The sequence below is a fragment of the Lissotriton helveticus genome, chromosome 4_1 (assembly GCF_964261635.1).
Source record: "Lissotriton helveticus chromosome 4_1, aLisHel1.1, whole genome shotgun sequence".
Classification (NCBI taxonomy): Eukaryota; Metazoa; Chordata; class Amphibia; order Caudata; family Salamandridae; genus Lissotriton; species Lissotriton helveticus.
In genome coordinates, this window is record NC_136063.1 from 585,533,673 (window position 1) to 585,553,644 (window position 19,972).

The window sequence follows — 19,972 nt, forward strand, 5'->3', positions numbered from 1 at the left end:
TGAGGATTCCTCCTCTTGGAATATAGGGCCCTCACATACCCGGCAAGGTGTCATGCTTCATCATATGGGCTGCTCCTCGTCAGGTTGGTGCTGCAATACCTCACGGGCTCCCTATGAGGGGCTCTTTGGCGGAGATCTTTTATTCCAAATGCCTTTTGGTTCCGTGGGTGTGAGGGGCCTAATTAGTGTAGATGAAAGTGTGGAGGCGTATAACCTGAAAGAAATTTTAAAACCGGTAAGGGAGTACTCGGTGATTCCTCTTAAGCGACACAGTGGAGGTCTAAGAACCCATCTACTCCTATTTCGGTGCCGCCTGACAAGGATGGACACCGTTTAGACAATATCGGCTGAAGATTTTCCACCATGTCTGCAATTAAAGTACGTTCTGCCAATGCCTTGTCTTTTCTAGGCCATTATGACCACCAAATGTGGTCTATGTCGACTCCATCTTCAAGCTCATCCTTGAGGATAGACAGTCTAAAGACAGGAAGATCATACTAGAGGGCGCACACACTTGAAATGATAGCTTGTGCCATGAATATCGACTCCACAGGTTTCTGTCAACTAGCCGTCGCAGCTCTGTTAAGACACCAAGGTTGGTTCAGGGCGACCTCTTTTAGATCAGAGGTCCAGTCAAAAAACTTTGGACATGGCATATAAAGGAGACGTGTTATTTGGCAAACACATTGACAATGTCTTGCCTGCCAAGAAAACAGACATTGATACAGCTAGGATTACTAAAAAATCAGCTTCAACAATAGACTACACCTTCACGGATCACAAGTTCTCCCCATTTATCACGAATTTTCAAATATTGGATAGGACCGAAAGCGACCACCAACCACAAACATTTACGTTACAAATTAACCTAGAAAACCTAGTGCCACCCAGAGTATTATCCCACCAAACGCAATGTTTCAATTTGAAACGTCTGGCATGGAAATCAGATTTGATTAATGACATCATGGGGACATGCACCCACCTCCTAGAAAGATTTGAAACAGAACCCATAAACACTCAGGCATGGGAGTGCTTTACCCTAGAATTAAATCAAAAATTTTGCAAGCAGGCCACAGGAAAAAAAGTAAAAAGACTCCAAAGGCCGAATGCTTTACAAAAAACCTCAGGACGCAAAAACAACAATTGAACAAATACCTCAGGAGACTACGCACCCAGTGCTCCGCCCCCTCCCACGACCTCTTGCAACTAATTACCAAAGCCAGAAAAGACCTAAAAAAGACATTAAGGTAGCAAAACAACTCTGGGCCAAACTCCACCACTCCACCATCAAAGGGACTCTAGGTTGTTCTGGGAAATAATTAACCAGTTAGCAAACGGCAAGAACCGGCATCACAATTCTGACATCATGGAGGACTCCTGGAGTGCCCACATTGATTACCTATACAATGATATGTCAATGGTTTGCCCGGCAACGCATGTCTCAGAACCAGGCGTGAAACCAATTGTAGCAGGCCGCATCAAAATCACCCCCAACTCTGAAGCATTCGAATTTTCTCCGCAAATCCGGAAGGAGCAAGTACTAAAAATCATTAAAAAACTGAGACCCGAGGGAACCCCAGGACCCAACGGATTGCCAAACGCCTTGTTCCGGCATAATCCCTTATTCTGGTCTGACCTCCTCACGCCATTTTTCTCTTCAATCCTAGCTTCTTCTACCATCCCAGACTCCTGGAGGGGCAGTATTTTAAATCCAATATATAAGTCGGGTGCCCGCTCCGACCCCTCCAACTACTGTCTGATAGCCCTAATCGATGTGGAGGCTAAAATGTATGCATCAAACTTGCTGACCGACCTGGAGGACTGAGTGAGAAGTAGTCACCTCATTCCCTACACCCAAACAGTATTTAGGGCAGGGATGGGCACACATCTTCGCGGTCACCCTGCTAGCCAACCAAGCCCTCATAAAGTCCAGGCCTGTGTATGCATGCTTCATAGACCTGAAAATAGCCTTCGACAAAGTCCCAAGAGCTAAGCTACGGGCAAAAATGCACAACTGGGGTGTTCCAACCAAACTCCTGGACGCCATAATCAATTTGTATTCTCAGACGTGGGTTCAGGTCAGGAAAGGTGGTGGGCATAGCATAACCAAAAAGTTCCAAACCCTTAACGGGTTAAAACAAGGGTGTGTGCTGGCACCATGCCTCTTTAACATCTACATCGCCAACCTAGATTATCAACTACGGCCAACTCAATCAGACCCCCAAAACTGGGCAACGTCCCCACACCCAGTCTCCAATACGCGGACGATATTGTGCTCCTTGCTCTAACACCTGTAGGTCTGCAGCGACTCATCAACAAACTAGGAGCTTACACCACCAAGGCCCAATTAACCATCAACCACCAAAAAGCAAAAGTGATGTGTTTTGCCAGACGAGTTAAAATAAAGGCTCACCGCAAATTCATCTGGTTCCTGGACGGGCAACCTCTGTCCCTGGTAGACTCATATAAATATCTAGGTTTCCTAATAGACCGTAACCTTAACTTCAAATTACAATTGGGGCAAGGCCGTACCAGAGCTAAACAACGGCAGTTAGCCTTCAGAGTCTTAAAGAAAAAAATCACAGGGTGTTCTACAGGCCATTTGTTTAAAGCCATCTCAGCCAAATTCTTACCCTCGATTTCATACGGCTCGGAAATCCTAAATATGAAAGATGTCATCTCCCTCAATTCAGCACAATCAACCCTCTTTAAGGTCCTGTTCTCAATTCCCCGACACATCTTACAATCCCAAATTCATCTTGAATAAGGCCTGAGAAACCAGATTCCCAACAGACAAGGGGCATTAGCCAAATACTACTGGAGAATGAGAGATGCAGAGGATAACACCCTTGCACACTACTGCTGGAAGGAAATTGAAATCCAATCCAGGCTAAGTAACTCAACATTCAGTGTTCTGAAAGACTCCCTCGCGGCATTGCAGGTCGAGGAGGCCTTGCTCACCTTCCCCACTTACTCCAGTTTCAAAACCGTAGTAAATAACGCAATCAAAAGGACCTCCCTATTAATGGATAAAACCGCTGTCTCAAAAAAAAAACACGCCTGGGCCGTGATTCAAGGCTATCAGCGGCTGAAACCTCAACCATACTTACTAGACCACTTCTCCCAAGAGAGAAATCACTACCTAACGTTACTGCAGCTGGGGTCATTTCCATCAAAAGACCTGACACCAAAATGGAAATACCCCAGGCAATCCAAGGAATGTCGCTTATGCGGAGGATGGGACGTGTCTCTCTTACACTTACTATGCATATGCCCTTCCCTGGTAGTGACTCAAAGAACGGTCCTCTGGGAAGCCTTCAGAAAGGAACAAATACGGACATGCAGAGCAGCCGTCATCCAATGCCTCGGAGGGCTATCAATCCAACTGTACTGTACAGCAATAACATTTCTCAAAATGGCAGCAAAAGAACTGGATAAAAGGAAGTCATTCACTAATTTAATAAGTTCCAGCATACCCACTAACGGCATTGTCTAAACGTTTTAAACTTCTCTGTTTTTAGCTTCAAAATGTATTTTTTACTAATGGTCGTTCCCCACCCTTTTATGTTTTTTTTAACGAAATTAAATAAAAGTATTTATGACTGACTGACTGATACAGCTAAATCTCTCATCACCCTCTAATATCGCAAGGTGCCTTTTCGAGGAGCGCATGGGTGTTTCTTCTCTTCGTACAGAGGTGGATTCCAATGCTCACAGCAGTATGAGTCGTACCTGCCATAATACAGGCAGGGCTATCAGCAACAGTCCTACTGTCAACCAGGACCTCACAGAAGACCACCTTCTCAGAGCCGTGACACAGGCCGCAAGCAGTGACCTTCTACAGGTACCAGCTGCACCATCCTGTAGGTGCGAAGATATCCAATTACATCCATCAATGGCAAACCATCCCTTTTGACAGATGATATTGGACCTTGTCACCTATGGCCATACCCTAGAGTTTACGGAGAAACCAGCCACCTATACACCAAGGGGCCTCAGGTTCCTGCCTCTAGTACCGGATTTCATCATCACTACGGATGCTTCCATAGAGGGCTTGGAAGGCCATTTGCTAGACCTTCAAATCCAAGGAAGATGGTTGACAACTAAAAAGTCTTTCCGCATAAGTAGTTTGGAGCTCAAGGCCATTTTGCTCACCCTACAATCTTTCCTCCTAAGGACTGCAAAATCCTCTGTGCTGGTCTGTACCGACAATACGATGAGCTTGCATTTCGTCAACCAACAGGGGGAACGCTATCTTTAACACTATCTCAAGAAGCCCAGAGGTTGTGGAGTTGATTCACAACCCACGGCATATCCTTAAAAGCTGAGGACGTTTCCGTAGTGCACAACACACTAGCGACACTCTCAGCAGGACCAATGACAGCTGCCACGAGTGGGAACGGATCACCACCAGTTGAACAAAATGTTCTCATTGTGGGGGAAGCCAATGCTGGACTTCTAACTGATGAACAGCCATGCCAAATGCCAGTTTTACACCAGTCGATTCTCTCTCCCAGGGCCGTGGGAGAATGTCCTTTTGATGTGCTGGTCTGTGATGCATGCGTACGCTTTTCCCCTTCCCACTGATTCCCAGGGTCTTCACCAAGATGAAGATAGAACGTTGCCGCCTCCGCAGCACTGGTTTTTGGAGCTCCTCTTCCTGTTCGAGACCAAGCCCATTTGCCTTCCACCAGCACCATCTCTCCTGACACTGAACAAGGGTCAGATATGCCACCTGGAGCTAGCCTCTCTCCACTTACATGCATGTCCTGACATCTAGGAGTTTCGTAACTTAAATATCACTCAAGAATACAGAGATCTTCTAAGTATGGAGCGGAAGATACAACCAAACTTATAAGTTAAAGTGGAAAAGATTCTGTTACATGTGTCAACAAATTAGCTTGCACCCGTTCCACACTTTTCTGTAACCGATCTTACCTTCTCTTCTTTCTCTGGCCGAGTCGGGCCTGGTTTATTCATCACTCAAAGTTCACCTCACTGCAATTTTAATATCTAGATGCTCGGCACAGCCTCTATCTCTCTGTTCTACAAGGCTCATAAAGCAATGAATTGAATCTTCAGAGCTTTCCCACCAGGGCTAGCTCCTCCCCCAGAATGGCATTTCAATGTGGTCCTCGCGCAACTAATGAAGCAGCCTTTCGAGCCCATTCATAAAGCTGAAGTAAAGTTTTTTGCATGGATATTTGCTCTTCTCCTTGCTCTCACATCTACCAGAAGGGTTAGTGAGACTCAGGCCTTTACCACTAAAGAACTTTTTCTTAATTTCCTGTGAGTATCAGAAGAATGACTGCCCTGCTGTCCGAAACCTGAAAAAAGACTGGACCTGCTTGCCTTGAGCCGAGGACCCCAAAAATAACTTCAAGGGTGAGTTGGCTGACCTGTTTGAACTACTGGGACCCAACAAGCTCCCAGAGGCCATTATCGAGCCCCACATAGGATTCAACTTGCAGCTTACCCTGCCGACAACCACATTTCTCCAGAAAACTGTCTAAGTCCAAAGTCAATCTTTCCCCTGGAATAAACCTGATCCCTGGATCCGATCTACGCTCCATCAGAGTCCGCCTTCACTTTTGAGGTTGACGCAGTCTAGCGTGACCAGATCACCTGTGGTTGGCGCATAATGCTTTTTGGTGCAATTTTAAACCGTAAACTTTAACTTTTCATATCGCTGGTTCTACTGATTGGATTATTGTCATTTTGGTGTCATTTTATTTAGTAAAATGTCCTCTATTAGTTCTAAATTGGTTTGGGATTTTTCATGTGTTGGGATTTCACTTTATTACTGTTAGAGTGCTGCATAAATACTTATTTACATTGCCTCTAATTTAAGCCTGACTGCTTTTGTATCAGAGGGCTAAGCACAGATTTATTTAATTACTTTTGTGGTTCACTCTGCCAAGGATTGTGATTTCTATTTGAAGTGGCTTCTCACCTTCCTCAACTAATACTCCACTTCTGTACACTATCCCCCACCAAAACTTTAATTCTGTGCTGTATGAACATTTTTCATTCAGAATATTTTCGTTTTGTATATTAAAGAGTAAAAGGCATCAGAGAGTTTGAGTACTTTGAACAAAATGTAAAACACCTCACATCTACACTCGTGAGATTGGTTGAACATACCCCTTCTCTATTAGGTTCAGAATCCCTTTTACACAACGCAATAGTAGTAGTAGTAGTACTTTATTTGGTTTCCATGAACCATCAAAATATAAAGGCACAATACGATAAAATATATATGAAATATAAAATATAAAGCAGCACATGTTCATATGATCATTTTAAAACTGTCTGTTCAACTATCCCTGTGAACAATCCGTGCAAGAACTCCCCTGAGTGTAGTGCAAAAGAGCAGAAATATCATCAGTTTTTAAAATCTCATTAAATTTAAAAAGATAAAATTCTATAAAATGAGGGAATGTTCAAAACAAAAGCATACTGTTATAATATAATCTTGCTTCACTTATACAAAACGACCTGTAAAGATTTCCTAACAGCGAAGACTTTACAGGAGATATATAAAAAAAAAAAATGTTTTAATCTCTGGGCTGCAACCTATCTAGTCAATCCCAAGTTTCGACATATTGAGTTGATCCATTTGCGGCGCGACCCAGGGTACTCTGGACAGAAAAACATTATGTATGACTCAGTCTCACATTCAAAACCGCAGGCTGGGTAAATGCTAGAAACCGAATTCTTGTTCCCTTTATTGTTAAATGTTCTTAGTGGAAGGGTACCTAGACCAAAGCGACCATACAGACTTTTGGCTAGAGACAGAGAAACTGGATCTAGAAATGGCTCCAAATGTGGAAAAAGCTTAAAATCCTTGAACATGTTGGTCAAGGATCCATTTGACCCGTTGTTTATGTAATCTTATGAATATATGCCCAAAAAAAGATGTTTTCAGGCAATTGAGACCAGCTTTACAAAGAGTATTCGACACATCCCATAACCTTTGTACAGCCATCCTTTTGAACCAATCAAAAACAAATTTGACCCAGGGTACTGTCTTTACACCTGCACCATTTAATAGGTCTATAAGAGTCTCTGTAGTCACTCTGTTCAGGTGTGGACCAAAGGCAGACCCAATACATTAAAGCTTAAAGTGCTGCCTGGTCGTTAAATCTTTTTAGTCCTAGGCCGAAGTATAGTGGAATGAGAGGGGAGCTAGTTGGGACAGAAACCAACTTCCTTACAAATGTATTTTCAACAATAGATAATGAACGGACATGGCGCAGCCCCAGATTTTGGCACCATTGAGCGCAGCACCTTGTGCCTTGGCTTGTTATACTGCTAGTGTCAGTGAGACAGAGTGTGAGCTCGTTTGCTTGTACAATCTAATAATGGCACTTGATCTATATTCGACTAGCAGCACACTCTTGGTAAGTTGTCCTGACCATTTAAAACGCTCCATTAATCTGACCCCTAGGTAGTCTAAACTGTGTACCCTTTCTAATACTTCACCAGCAACATGGACAACAGAATTTTTGACCAATCCCTTTCCGAACACCATATATTTTGTATTATTTACTTTGAGCTTTATGTAATGCAAATTCCCTCTCAGTCCTTAAGTGCTCTTTTTGAAATTGTTTAACAAATGGGCATCTGTTTACTAGAGGCAAATTGACAGACCACACATAGTTTATGTGGATCAGTAGAAGCCTTATTTTCCCACAGGAGGGGCCTTTCACAAAAAGTGTAGGCATTGCTGATGAAAAATACTCCTGTTGATGATAAAAATCAGAGATGATGAACAAGTTACTTACCTTCGGTAACACATTATCTGGTAGAGACTCTATCTAACTGCAGATTCCTTACCTTTGAATTTCCCAGGCATCATCATTCCAAACACTGCTGTCATTCACAGGAGCATCGTTCAGTGTTGAGACCTTTAGCACTGACTTGCTTGCAGTGGAAAAATTTGACTTTAGCTCCAATCCATAAGGTACCATCTTCAACTTTATCAGTGCCAATACCAAATATGTTGATTTCAAACAATAGTAAAGCCACCACCGTCAACCTCAAACCCTGCACCTGAACAAGTCATGACTTCAGCACCTACCAGACCGATGTCGACACTCTTGTTTTCATTGACACTAAATGCTACCATTTGTGGTCGAAACAGTCTATGGAACAGTCAGTGACATTGAAACTGTACCATATCTTGGCTCCTTGAATGTCACTGTTACCCTTGACGTCGAGACACTTGAGGTTGAACAGGCGTTGAGACATTTGACAGCATTAGTACAATCATTATCTTCTGGAGATGCTGTTGATCCTATAGAAGAACCTGTTGCTCCAAAGAGGACAAGGATGATCATTCCAGCAAAATTTCCTTTACAGATTCCTCTTTAACTTTCGATTTGCCACCTCCTGATGCACTAACTCATTGTCAAGATGGTTTTATACCTTTTGCTCCATTATCACCAGAAGGTCCAGCATTGGATCCACAACCAACAGAACAAGCTACACGTCCTCCATGGGCTCAAGATAGACATAGAAAAAAAGATCTCTATTAACCTCTACAAGTCCATCTTCATATAGGAGAGACAAGTCATACACACAAACGTCTCCTTTGGCTTCTCCATGTGCCTCTTCAGTTGAGGAAGTTTTAGATTTTCTTATAGATCAATCTATTTCGCTCCCTGTATTTGTCCCAATCCTACTTCACCAGTGGGGAGATAACCTGACTCTTTAAATTTGAAAAGAGTACTAACATTTTATTTAGACAGAACCAAGTTCATTAGTAAAAGTAACCATTTATGTATTTGGTAATTATGGTCCACTCTGGACATGGTTACTTCAGGTAAGCAAACCATAGCCCAATATATTGTATCCTGTATTGCATGCTGCCATCAGGTAGCGAATAAACCTTTACCTGGTAAACCAAAAAGTACATTCTACTAGAGGTAAAGTGGCATCTGCTGCTGGTGCAATAATGACCCTCCCTTCTAAAAATGTAAATTAGCTACTTCGAAATCCTTTCATACATTCACTCAACATTACTGTCAAGATGAGGACTCTAAAACAGATATTTTAGTGAGTCGGGCAACTTAGAGAAATGTATTCAATTAGATTACTCTAACATACCGTTTTAAATGAACAAAATCACCAAAATTTACCAGTTGTAGTTATGTCAAGTAACTGATTCGTGTCCCGGCCATGCACAGTTTTGTCATAAATTATGTCATTTCAAATGTTGCAGTGATGTTATCACTGGTGTTATAGAGCATGGCATGAGTGATGTAATTTGTGAGATAACTAGCAGTGCATGGTGAGGTATTTAACTCTTAACAACACAAAGTAACTGTGGGTCTACAAGCATCAGAAGTTGTGAAGTTCTAACCACCAGCCTATTTTAAGCTAAAGCATAGTCCTAAATAGTGAGTGATGCTTCTCGGGTGTAAAAGTTCCCATTAGATATCGTTTGGTGCCGCCCTTGTCATCATATGGGACTCCTTACACCAAGGAGGATATTACTGCATCCTTTGATAGAAAGGCGGATGCCCCAGTGTAACTAAGGGTCTAAAAGGGTAACCTAACAACGATACCTGAAAAGCAGTGCGTGTGAGAAAAGAAAGTGATTGTGAAAAATCTAAAATTGGAGAGTATAGAGGGAAAACAATTTATTAGGTACCTCTCATACTTCCAAAACTAAAAACCAGTGCGGAGACATAGTAGTTTTCAACAAATAGCTACTATATAGTTGGAAAGGTCGACATGTTTCAGCAGTAAGGGGACTTGGTGTCCACTGCTTTCTTCAGGACCAAAACTTCGCTACTGCGTGAATGTGAATAGACTAGAAATCACCCATGTGAGTGAAAAATCTATAAGTGTCACCTGGACGACTAGGATCCGTAGCTGCCTACCAAATACCTGGAAAAGTAGCTTCCAAATAGAATAGATTAGTGTATCGGATGCACACAACAACATAAAAACAAAGACACATTGGTATTTGAAAAAAGCATCTCTGTCGATAATGCATATATATTTCTTTCTCATACTTCCAATATCCATAAAGTATATAAGAAGCCCAACACCAGTATCGTCGCCCACTCACCTTCTTGGTAGGACGTGGGTGCTGCGCCTCACCTGTCTACGGCTCAGGTAGATAGAGCACCGCTCTATTAAAAATAAACAGATGCAGGTAATAAATATATCATGTTAATTCTTATCACACGATCGACAAAGTTGAGAAAGGGGTACTAGAAGATAAGAATCTCTTGTGCACACACCACCAATGGTGATGCATGCTCTACTTAACTTTGATATCAATGTTGGCACTGAGTATCTACCCAGTGTCAACAAAAAGACTGACAGTTCTTTAAAGCATGTAAACTACAATTTAAACCTCCCCTGCAGGTGATATTGGGAGAACACCCTATGCATGCACACTCTTTAGTTGTGCCAGTCATACGGATTTATGCTATTATTCATATAGATGATATGTTTAAAGTTGTGTTACAAACGGGACTCAGCAACAAATTGGACTCCTCTCATCTCCGGGTTAGAAATTCTCATTAAATAGGGAAACAACAAAGACCACATCCTTTCTACGTGTTACCCCCTATACAAAGCTATAGTATCTCTGTAAGATTGATTATTAATCCATCCATCTATTGCTAGCGTCCGGTATGTAGTGAGCGCTGCAACGGTTCACCCGATGCATAAATGCTTACGACGCTAGACCTTCTCAGGTCCAACATCGCTCCGTTACCTGCTGGGTATTAAATCCGGACAAAGCTTTACTTCAATGACACCACTCCAGAGTAGAAGCCGGATCCCTACCTGCCCGTCGGTACTCCGGGCGTCCCTCTGGGCTGTCTCGGGGAGGTGCCGAACGGGTCGGTTCTTCCGGTAATAGCGCTTCCATGTTCGGGGACGCGTGTGACGTCTCAACGTCACGGCGTCACATGACACATTCAGAGTGCTGGGAATTGTAGTCTTAATGTCCCCGCTCCGTATCTTCGGTTTCTAGTGGCATGTTGCATTTTGCACAGGGGACCACGCACCACATGAATCCTCCGCTGCAATCCAGAAGAAGTCCGGGCCAACACTGGCCCAAAATGCAATCAAACGACCGCAGTCAAAGTCACTGTTCCCCCTCCTTGGCACCCATCCCAACACACCGTCAGCTCTCGCCCATTTCTATCTCGGTGGTGAACATAGCAATTAACTGGCTCCCTTTATAGTGTAACGTGACGCAATGATCATATGTTTTTACATTACTAGGGAACACACTTCCTGTATATTATAAATTGTGTTTCGAGTGCAGTTAGAGTCGGAAAAGGAACCGATCTAATCAGTGATCTTACGACTATTACATGGTAGTGACTACTCAGATATGGGAGTAGCTGGTAATATAGTAGTAAATACTTGTGAGTGGTTTTCAGCGCTTATCACCATGGTCAACCACATGGTTTCTACCGAATCAGGTCGGTGCTAAATGTAATGGATAGAAGTTGCCGAATAGCTCGCTATATGGCAAGATTAACATAGTCCTCGTTACCTATGACACCAAGGTCACAGGACACGCCTATGCCAATTGTGCTAGTGTCAAGCCTATTTTAATCATGTAGTTCTACCCTTTCTTTACAAACGAATAACCAGGATCTAGTATGGATCCTTATTACGTTTGTTCACTCATCAGCCGAGAGTTGTACTGTAGGTAATCAAATGGTGTATTAACATTGTACTGGTCATCAGTGGCATAAGAGTCACTTAGCAAGATACAAATTATAGCGACATCCAGGGTATATCCTCGTTGAGACCCCCTTTATCTGTATTCAGTTTATATACCCATTTTTGTTCTTTCTTAAAGAGGTATTTGCTAACATCTGTAGTGTGTTCTGGGATCATAGGTTGTTCTATTACTGTCCAAGTGAAGTCTGTATGTGTGTGTCCCACCGCCAGGAAATGGTTGGTGAGGCATGTAGCCTGTTTTTTACACCTGATTGTGCTTTTATGCTCTGAAATCCTGACCTTTATCGTTCTGGTGGTCATTCCCACATACTTGAGATGACACGGACAGGTGATGAGATAAATTAAATTCTGACTATTGCAGTTCGTAAACCGCCTTTGTTGCCACGGGCGGTTACTTCCAATGTCAATAGTAGTTGACTTCGATGTCTGAGGACAAGCTGCACAATTACCACAAGGGTGGTGCCCCTCAACGGCTGGCATATTCCAAAGTGTCCCAACTGACAGTACTATTTTCATTTTAGGTCTTGTATGCACAAGCTTGTCCTTAAGATTAGGACCTCTTTTAAATGCAAAGAGTGGAGGAGGAAGACCGTCGGATCCGGTATTAATGATGGTCCAGTACTTCTTGATTATCTTTTGGATTTCATTCGATTGAGTGCTGTAGGTATTCATGCACGTAATTCTTTTATCCTTTTCTTTTGGAGGGAAAGGTTCCAATAGAGCTTCACGGTTTTTATTGGCTGCTCTTTTAAGGGATCAACGTACCAGCTGTTTAGGATACTTCCTATCGCGCAGTTGTCTGTCGGGGTAGCAATTATCAGAAGATCTAAGAATGCTAATCGTTTTTGGTGATGTTCCACTGTAAAACGGAGGCAGTTGTTTCTAGTCTTCGACCACTGATGAAACTCTAAGAGTTCGTCCGTCGTACTTCGCCACACAACCACGATATCGTCAATGTATCTTTTCCATGTCCGTATAGATGTAAAAAAACGGGTTGGTTGATGTTAATATGTGGTCTTGTTCAAACTTGTGAACATAGAATTTCGCCAAACTTGGGGCGAAAATACTGCCCATGTTGGTCCCCGATATTTGAAGAAAAATTGTTTCTTTAAACCGGAAGAAATTTTCTTTCAAGGCCAGGCTTGCCAGGTTCATTATCAAAGGGGACTGGCGTGATTGAATTGAGGTCTTTTTCCAGTAATAGATTTTCTATTACAGCCAGCGTATCGTTCTGAGGTATCGACGTATACAAAGGATCGACGTCGAATGACACCAAAAGGTCAGTATTCATGTCGAAGTCAATTTCAGGAAGAATCCGTAGTACGTCTTTCGTGTCCTGTAAGAATGTTGGTATTTCTCTTACCATAGGACGAAGAAAGATATCTACAAAAGTAGATAACGGTTCCAAAAAAAAAACAATCCCAGATATAATTGGGCGGCCTGGTGGTGGATGTTGGTTCTTATGTACTTTCGGGAGTACGTAAAAATAGGGCATGGTAGGGTGTGTGGTACGTAAGTACTGAGCTTCGTTATGGGTCACCCACCCTTCTGCGAGTGCTTCTTCAATGATATTAGTGAGTCTCTCAGTAGGGTCCTCAGTTAGTACCCGATAGGCTCTGATGTCTTGCAATTGTCTCATGCATTCTTCACGATAAGTGATGGTGTCGAGCAGGACCGTAGCCCCACCTTTATCCGCTGGTTTGATCGTTAAAGAGTCATCACTCGTGAGACTCCTAAGTGCTTCCTGCTCCTTCTTGGTGAAGTTGACAAAACGCCGGTGTTCTTTCTGGAACATTCTTTTGATGTCACTTTCCACTGCACTTTCAAATGTAAGCACTTTTGCAGGAATACCCGCTATAGGAGGAGTGAACGTGGAGGGTCTCTTGAGGCCGGTGTTTTTCTCTATGGTGTCTTCCTCTTCTCTTGTATTTTTGGCAAAGAAGAAATGGAGACGTATCTTCCTAAAGAACCGGGCCATTTCAATTTGGGTCAAGAAGGGGTCACCAGTATGTGTCGCAACAAAACCTAACCCTCTATTTAGTACTCTTTCTTCTGTCTCTGTGAGAGTTCTAGAGCTAAGATTGATGTCGAGGCTGTTCCCGTGCTCGGTCCCGACTGATCCTGTGGGATCTTCCTCCCACTCCTCCGGTCCATTGAGGGACGGGGTAAGTTCCAATGTACTTGCCCTTGTTGTGTTCGCCTCCTTCCTCGTGATCTTCCGCGGCCAAACCCTAAAAAAGGCTGCATGTTGGGATCGCCGTGAAACTGTTGAGGGCCATCTGTTATACAATCCTGTTGAACTATTATATTAAGGCATGTGCATACCATATATTAGATCACATTTTAAAAATTGGAACCATCAGTTCCTAAATCACAAAAGACTAAACTTCTTACTGACTCAACTTCAAGACCCTTTGCTGTTTTGTGTTAATTTGTGTAGCGGTATTTAGAAATTCACATTACAAAAAGGTTTAAAATTGCTTTTTAACAGTAAGTCTTTTGTATGTTTTTTAGACACAACTAGGATTTGAGGCATTAATGATAACAAAATATTAAAATCTGGTTAGATAATTAGGAGGTTTCTTGTGGGAAAATAACCTATTGTAACCTGTTTCCAACGCATTATCCCACTCTGCATGCTCTCCTCAGTAACCTTTTGTAAATGTGACCTTCCATATTCTTCTTTTCTTTTTTCTCTCGTTTGCTTTCTAACTTCCAATTCAGCAGCCAATTTTTGATGATGATGATCCTGACAAGGAACAGAGAATAAAGGAACTTGAGCTGCTTCTTATGTCAGCCGAGAATGAAGTCAGAAGAAAGCGGGTGTCATCTGTAAGGACATTTAGTGTTTCTGTGCCCCTAGATTGTGTAGGATAGTGGTATTAAATTGTTGCATGTTTCTCTTTCTCTGATCTGTACATGCTTTGCACATCTATCCTTTTGTTCATTAATTTGAAGTTGTTTGTGCAAAGTCGACACTCCTAATATTCATTGTATAAGCAAGTATTATTAATCTGTCAGAATGTTTTCCATCACTGAGCATCATGTGCTTATTTTGCTCAATTTTAGTTGCACTACATGTAAAATCCAGTTGCACATATTGCATCAACAGTTTCAAATGTATCTTAAATGTAGGCATTTTCAAGCAGTGCATTAAGTCTCCAGGTCAGAGTTTTTGCTGGATAAAAAGGTTTCAAGCTGCTTTATAGAGAAGTGGCTTTTGGCCCTTTACTTTTATAGATGAAAAGTTGAATCCCCACATTATGTTCATTATAGTTCATAGTACTTCTCCTAATCTTTACCTATGATTTATGGCTATGCAGAATATACTTTAATCCTCTCTTTAGTCAATTCCTCCTTTCTTTAAACCAATAGCATATTGGTATACCACTGGGGAAAGGTAGCAGCTAACCTTTTGTGTAGAGGTGCCCTACCTATCGTGAGTATTCCCAGAAGAGGCTGCCTTAGGTTTCTCGAACATTGGGACTAATATTGCACCTCACAAATGAGGTTCAATAGGGTTTGAAAGGTGTCTGGGGTTGCATTTGTTTCATTTCAGTTTGAGACTGTTGCTGCCAGTTTGTGTTGGACTATCCTTTATGGGTGGGGCTAAATCTGATTAGCATGTGGTTTGTCTTCTTTCGTTTTAAAGAGTAACAAAACAATTATGAAGTGAAAAGCACCCAAAGTTTTTGGAAGTAGTTTAGATATTTTCTGTTAGTCCCTTCGTTGTCTTTTTCTCAACAGGAAATGTTTCTACAGCTCCGTTTGGAAGCATATATGTGCAGCCCCTCCCATGCCTGTCTCACCTCGCCCTGATACCGGATAATTTGAAATTAAATCCACAGAGATTGTATGCTGTTTTTACTGAGATACCTTTTATGATGGATAATTCCTGCAGATTTTTTACCTAATGGATTTTACGACTGATCCGGAAAATCTCTTCTCCAGCAGCACCATGTGGTGTTATTCGGTTCGAGCCATGACTCTGTCTCCTGACATGATATTGTAGTGTAATAGGCATTAGTTGGGTGCTGACTCCAGTTCCTGTTTTTCTGCACCTCATCAATGCGGGTCTGGAACTCCCTTGGTGTAAACAAATTGACCCTGCATTTAGCCAGTTACTTGTTCATATGTCTGCTATAAATATTTCAGGCTTCAAGCATGGTCACAGATGCCGCTACAAGATGTCTCTTGCGTTTTCATTTGACATCTCAATCTAGTGCTTTAAATCAGAGCACAACGCCACAGCAAGTGATTCTTGTGCCCTTCATGCAGCCAAAAGCCATAAGTGACCAAGAGGCCAAACTGTGTTTGCTGAAGATCTGCCAGGAAATACCTAAGTTATCTCATTCGCCCAGAGATAAGTCACCTATGAGACAGCACTCTCTCACAGGAATTTAGTGTAAAAAACAAAAAGCACTGTAGGAAGTGAAGTCCTGTTCTTCCTCAAAAGAGTGTACTGTGACTGGGACGGTTTGGGATCCCGTTGCTGTTCGTGGACTCAAAATTCTTCTTTGTTGGAAATTACCATCTTTTCGGTCATACTCCTTCGGATTTTCGCCTGAACTGTTCTTGGTGGCTTTAGGACTCTGCACAGCTAAAATGCTACGTTCTCCCTTAGCATGTGCTGAAATTGTTATACACCTAGAACGCATTTAATTTACTAATAAGACCCTAGTATATTGTACTATCCAGGGTCTGTAGATTAGATGTTAGTGGGCTGTAGTACTCGTGCCACCCCCTACAGTAGCACTGTAAGGCATGTCTCTAGGCCTGTCACTGTAGCCTGACTGTACAGTTTTTAAACTCCTAATTTGGCCTGTAAAAATCACCCTTTTGACTGGCCTAAATCTTCCCCTTAAATATTTATAAAAAAAGGTAGACCTTATTGCACTGTATTTGAAAGTAGGCGGTGGGTGCCATTTATCATAGCCACAGCTCTGGGTGATTACAGGGAGCTCTGACTAAAGGAAGAAAGGTCCTGCCATCTTCAATTTAGGGAGAGGAGCACTCGGTGAGGGTCCTCATAAGCAAATGTGTGGCCTCGGTTGCTCCCGCCCACAGGCAAGGCACGAGGCATAAATTTAGGAACCCCAGTACCCTCCACCGAACACTCTTTGGCCTCGAAAGAATCAGAAGAAGCACTTGAAGACAGGACCCACTTGCTTTGAACCCAGTACGCCAGAAGTGACTCCAAGGGTCAGTTGGAGGGCGTCCTGTTTGAGCCACAGGCCTATGACTAGGTTCCAGAGGCCTTTTCCAGTTGACCAGTTCCAACCGAATCTGACCTGGTCTACCCTGCTGGCCTCTGTGAGAGTGAGTCCTGACCCCCAATTACTGTACCCAAGCTGTATTCAGTGTGTCCTCCTCAATGCCAAAGTGAAAACTTCATCAGACTTTGCACCGACAACCTCTGTTGATGGCTTCACCTGATTCAATACCGAGCAGCACCTGGTTGACTGCTTCCACAGACTTTACGCTGAGCAACACCTGCTTATCAGCCTGATTGGACTAGACGCTGTACAGCGTCTGAGCAGAGCTGACATCTTAGTCAACGACTTCATGAGACCTGATGCCAAGCAGCCTGCGATTGACTCCAAGACCTCCGCAGCTGCTCTCCGATGTCGTTGAACCATTGATCACGTCTAGTAAGGCTGCCTGGCTGCTGAAGACTTTTTACCTCTAGAAAAGTTTATAAGTGAGATGGTAATTTTATGACCGGGACAAACCTGGGCCTTGTATCCAAGCAGCTCTCCATCGCAGCCTTAAATTGTATCTATGTCCCAGTTCTGTGTAACCAGTTGCTCTTGGTTGGTGCTTAGTGCTAAAGTATTCTTTATTTTTCTAATTGGTTTGGGATTTTTCGTGTGTTGTGTTTTCACTTTATTACTGTTTGAGTACTGCATAAACACTTTACACATTCCCTCTAAATTAAGCCAGGCTGCTCTACGCCAGAGCTACCAGGGGAGTGATTCACGCTGACAATGATTGTGATTATTTGAGGCATGTTCTTATCCCCTCAACTAATACTCTAGTTTATTACATTCTTGTGAGATAAAATTCCAATGCTTACACAAATGAGTCTAGAGTTTGTGTGTCTATTAGCTGACCCTTTGCAGGTCTAGGCTGTCTATCTTGCTGTGCTGGATCTATTCAGATCAGATTCTGCTCATTCTGTGCCACCCAGAAAGAAGTATATCCTTCTAGGTTGGCGATTCTGGTGGCACGATTCCATTGACTCCCAATGGACACCCTCTTTGGGCCAGAGCCTCCGTACCTAAGAATTCAAACAATTCCAAATGTCCTTCCCCATCAGAAAGATCCCCTCTTGGCAGACACAGACTCCACTCATGGACCAGACTACGATCTCTCTACTAAGCTGTTGATGCCGGAGGAAATTAGTCATGTGGCGAGTGCGAAAGTTTAGACTAACTTTAACAATGATCCTGTGGCAGACCACCGCCCTAGGGTTCACAGATTTGCCCAGCTGGAGGAGATACTTAGGTACCACACAGAAGGCCTTACAATGGAATATGATAATGACAAGACTGATGGCCTCCTTTTCCATTCGATTATTGATGCTGGATTATGCCTAGATTTGCAAAATGTGAGCAGTCTGGTCCCTTCACCAGAAGGGGACATCACTTACCCCACGGGCCCTGCTTCTCATTTCTGAATATAGTACTTAAAGCGGCTTTAGCCTTAAAATTAACCTTGTTCCCCTACGAGATGAAGCTTAAATTGTGCCTGAGATATTGTAGCCCTCCTTCTCAGTGGCAAATCCCTTGCTTCCTGTAAGTGAAGCCCTCTTTGATTGTGTCACTGCTCAATGGAAAAAACTTGTTTCCGGCCCAGCAGTCCCCAGACTGATAGCCAAGTATCTTAGGCCTGCTCCGGGTCATCCCCACTTTAGGTCCTTGAACCCATCACTGGAAAATGTGGTTGTCCAAACATTCTCCTCAAAGTAAAACCTGAATGCGTTTTCTCTGTCCCCACCGGATGGAGTAAAAAAACTTGACTCTTGGCTTACAAGTCTTTGCTTCTGGCAGCCTTGTCCTTGGCACTGCTAATGCCAATTGTCTCATGGGCCAATGTGCTTGTCCTTTGCAGGAACTTGCTGAACATTGTGTTATCAGCTAGCCAGACAAAATGTAAAAGCCACTTAAAGATCTGGTTATCGGCAGACTGGATGCATTCCAAACATACCTTGATGTGCGTCCTGGACTTTTTGGACATAGTTGCTCGGTCCAGGGACACGGCTGTCATTCTGAGTTACCTTGGCTGGATGCATTCCATTGGAGTTTCCAGCCACGCTCCTGAATATGCCCTTCGTTGGGAAGCAGGGAAAGCAGACTCATTCCTGGATCGTTGTGCCAGGCCTATAAAATTACTCTCTCCTGCTTGCTATGGTGAGCTGATTTTTGGCAGGGTGAGCACTTTCACGGAGTTACCAGTTCTCTGTGGTGAGAGCACTACAGCAGTTATGACTAGGAGCAGAGCCTTCCACTTCCGCTCCTTCTCAATTAACACACGAGCCGCTGGTTTCTCTTTTTAGGCGACACAGCCCACTTTCAGAAAAAGAAAACTGCAGGCTTTCACTGCTTCAGTAAGAGTGCATGCTGTCACTCAATACTGCACTCTGAATTATGGCCCTTAAGCCCAAAAGGCAGGTTGCACTCCTGCATGGCTCAGGAGCCAAACCTGGTGGACGGAGTGAGCCAGTCTACTGCGTCTGTGCCCTTGAGTTTTGCTGCATCCCATCACTGTGCCTCAGCGATTGTGACCCTTTTAGATTGTGCCTTTTGTTCGCTTGTGTACTCCACAAAGTGTGGAGTTTGAGCCTTCCCGCCATCAGCTCTTCACTGTGCGTCTCATCACTGCTGCTGCTCCTGTGATCTGTTGCTAAGTGACATGTAAGAGTAGAAAGCACCCCCCAACTTCCAAAAGAAGTCAGTCAAATAAATGGATGAAATACCAAATGAGAAGAGATGCAGAACTTTTTCTACAGAAACTGAGTTTAAACAGTGTAGTAACATGCCTTCCTGAGGCTTGGTCACTCCTTCCCCCTGTGTGTAAAGAGCTGTGATCCATTGGAGAACTGTGTGGGGCCTCTGAGACCTCCTTGCTTTGCTAATTATTTAATAGCCTCAAGTAAAATATGGAACCTTTTTTTAAATTGTTCTGAACGTTAATTCAGAGAAGCTAGTTGTATTAACATTAGGGTGTGTGTGTGAAACTTGCGTTA

The 19,972-nt window shown here is 43.1% G+C and overlaps 1 protein-coding gene across 7 annotated transcripts in view; it reads left to right on the forward strand.

Moving 5' to 3' along the window:
- Positions 1–19,972, forward strand: part of MYBL1 (MYB proto-oncogene like 1) — a 673,529-nt gene that overhangs the window by 252,653 nt on the left and 400,904 nt on the right. For 3 of the 7 annotated variants that reach the window (XM_078687216.1, XM_078687215.1, XM_078687213.1), the window contains exon 8: positions 14,449–14,556. The exons of 2 other annotated variants lie outside the window; for them this stretch is intronic. In XM_078687216.1, the coding sequence (XP_078543342.1) occupies positions 14,449–14,556 (108 nt within the window). The remainder of the gene's footprint in view (positions 1–14,448; positions 14,557–19,972) is intronic. 2 more of the 7 variants (XM_078687217.1, XM_078687214.1) reach the window with 1 other exon arrangement.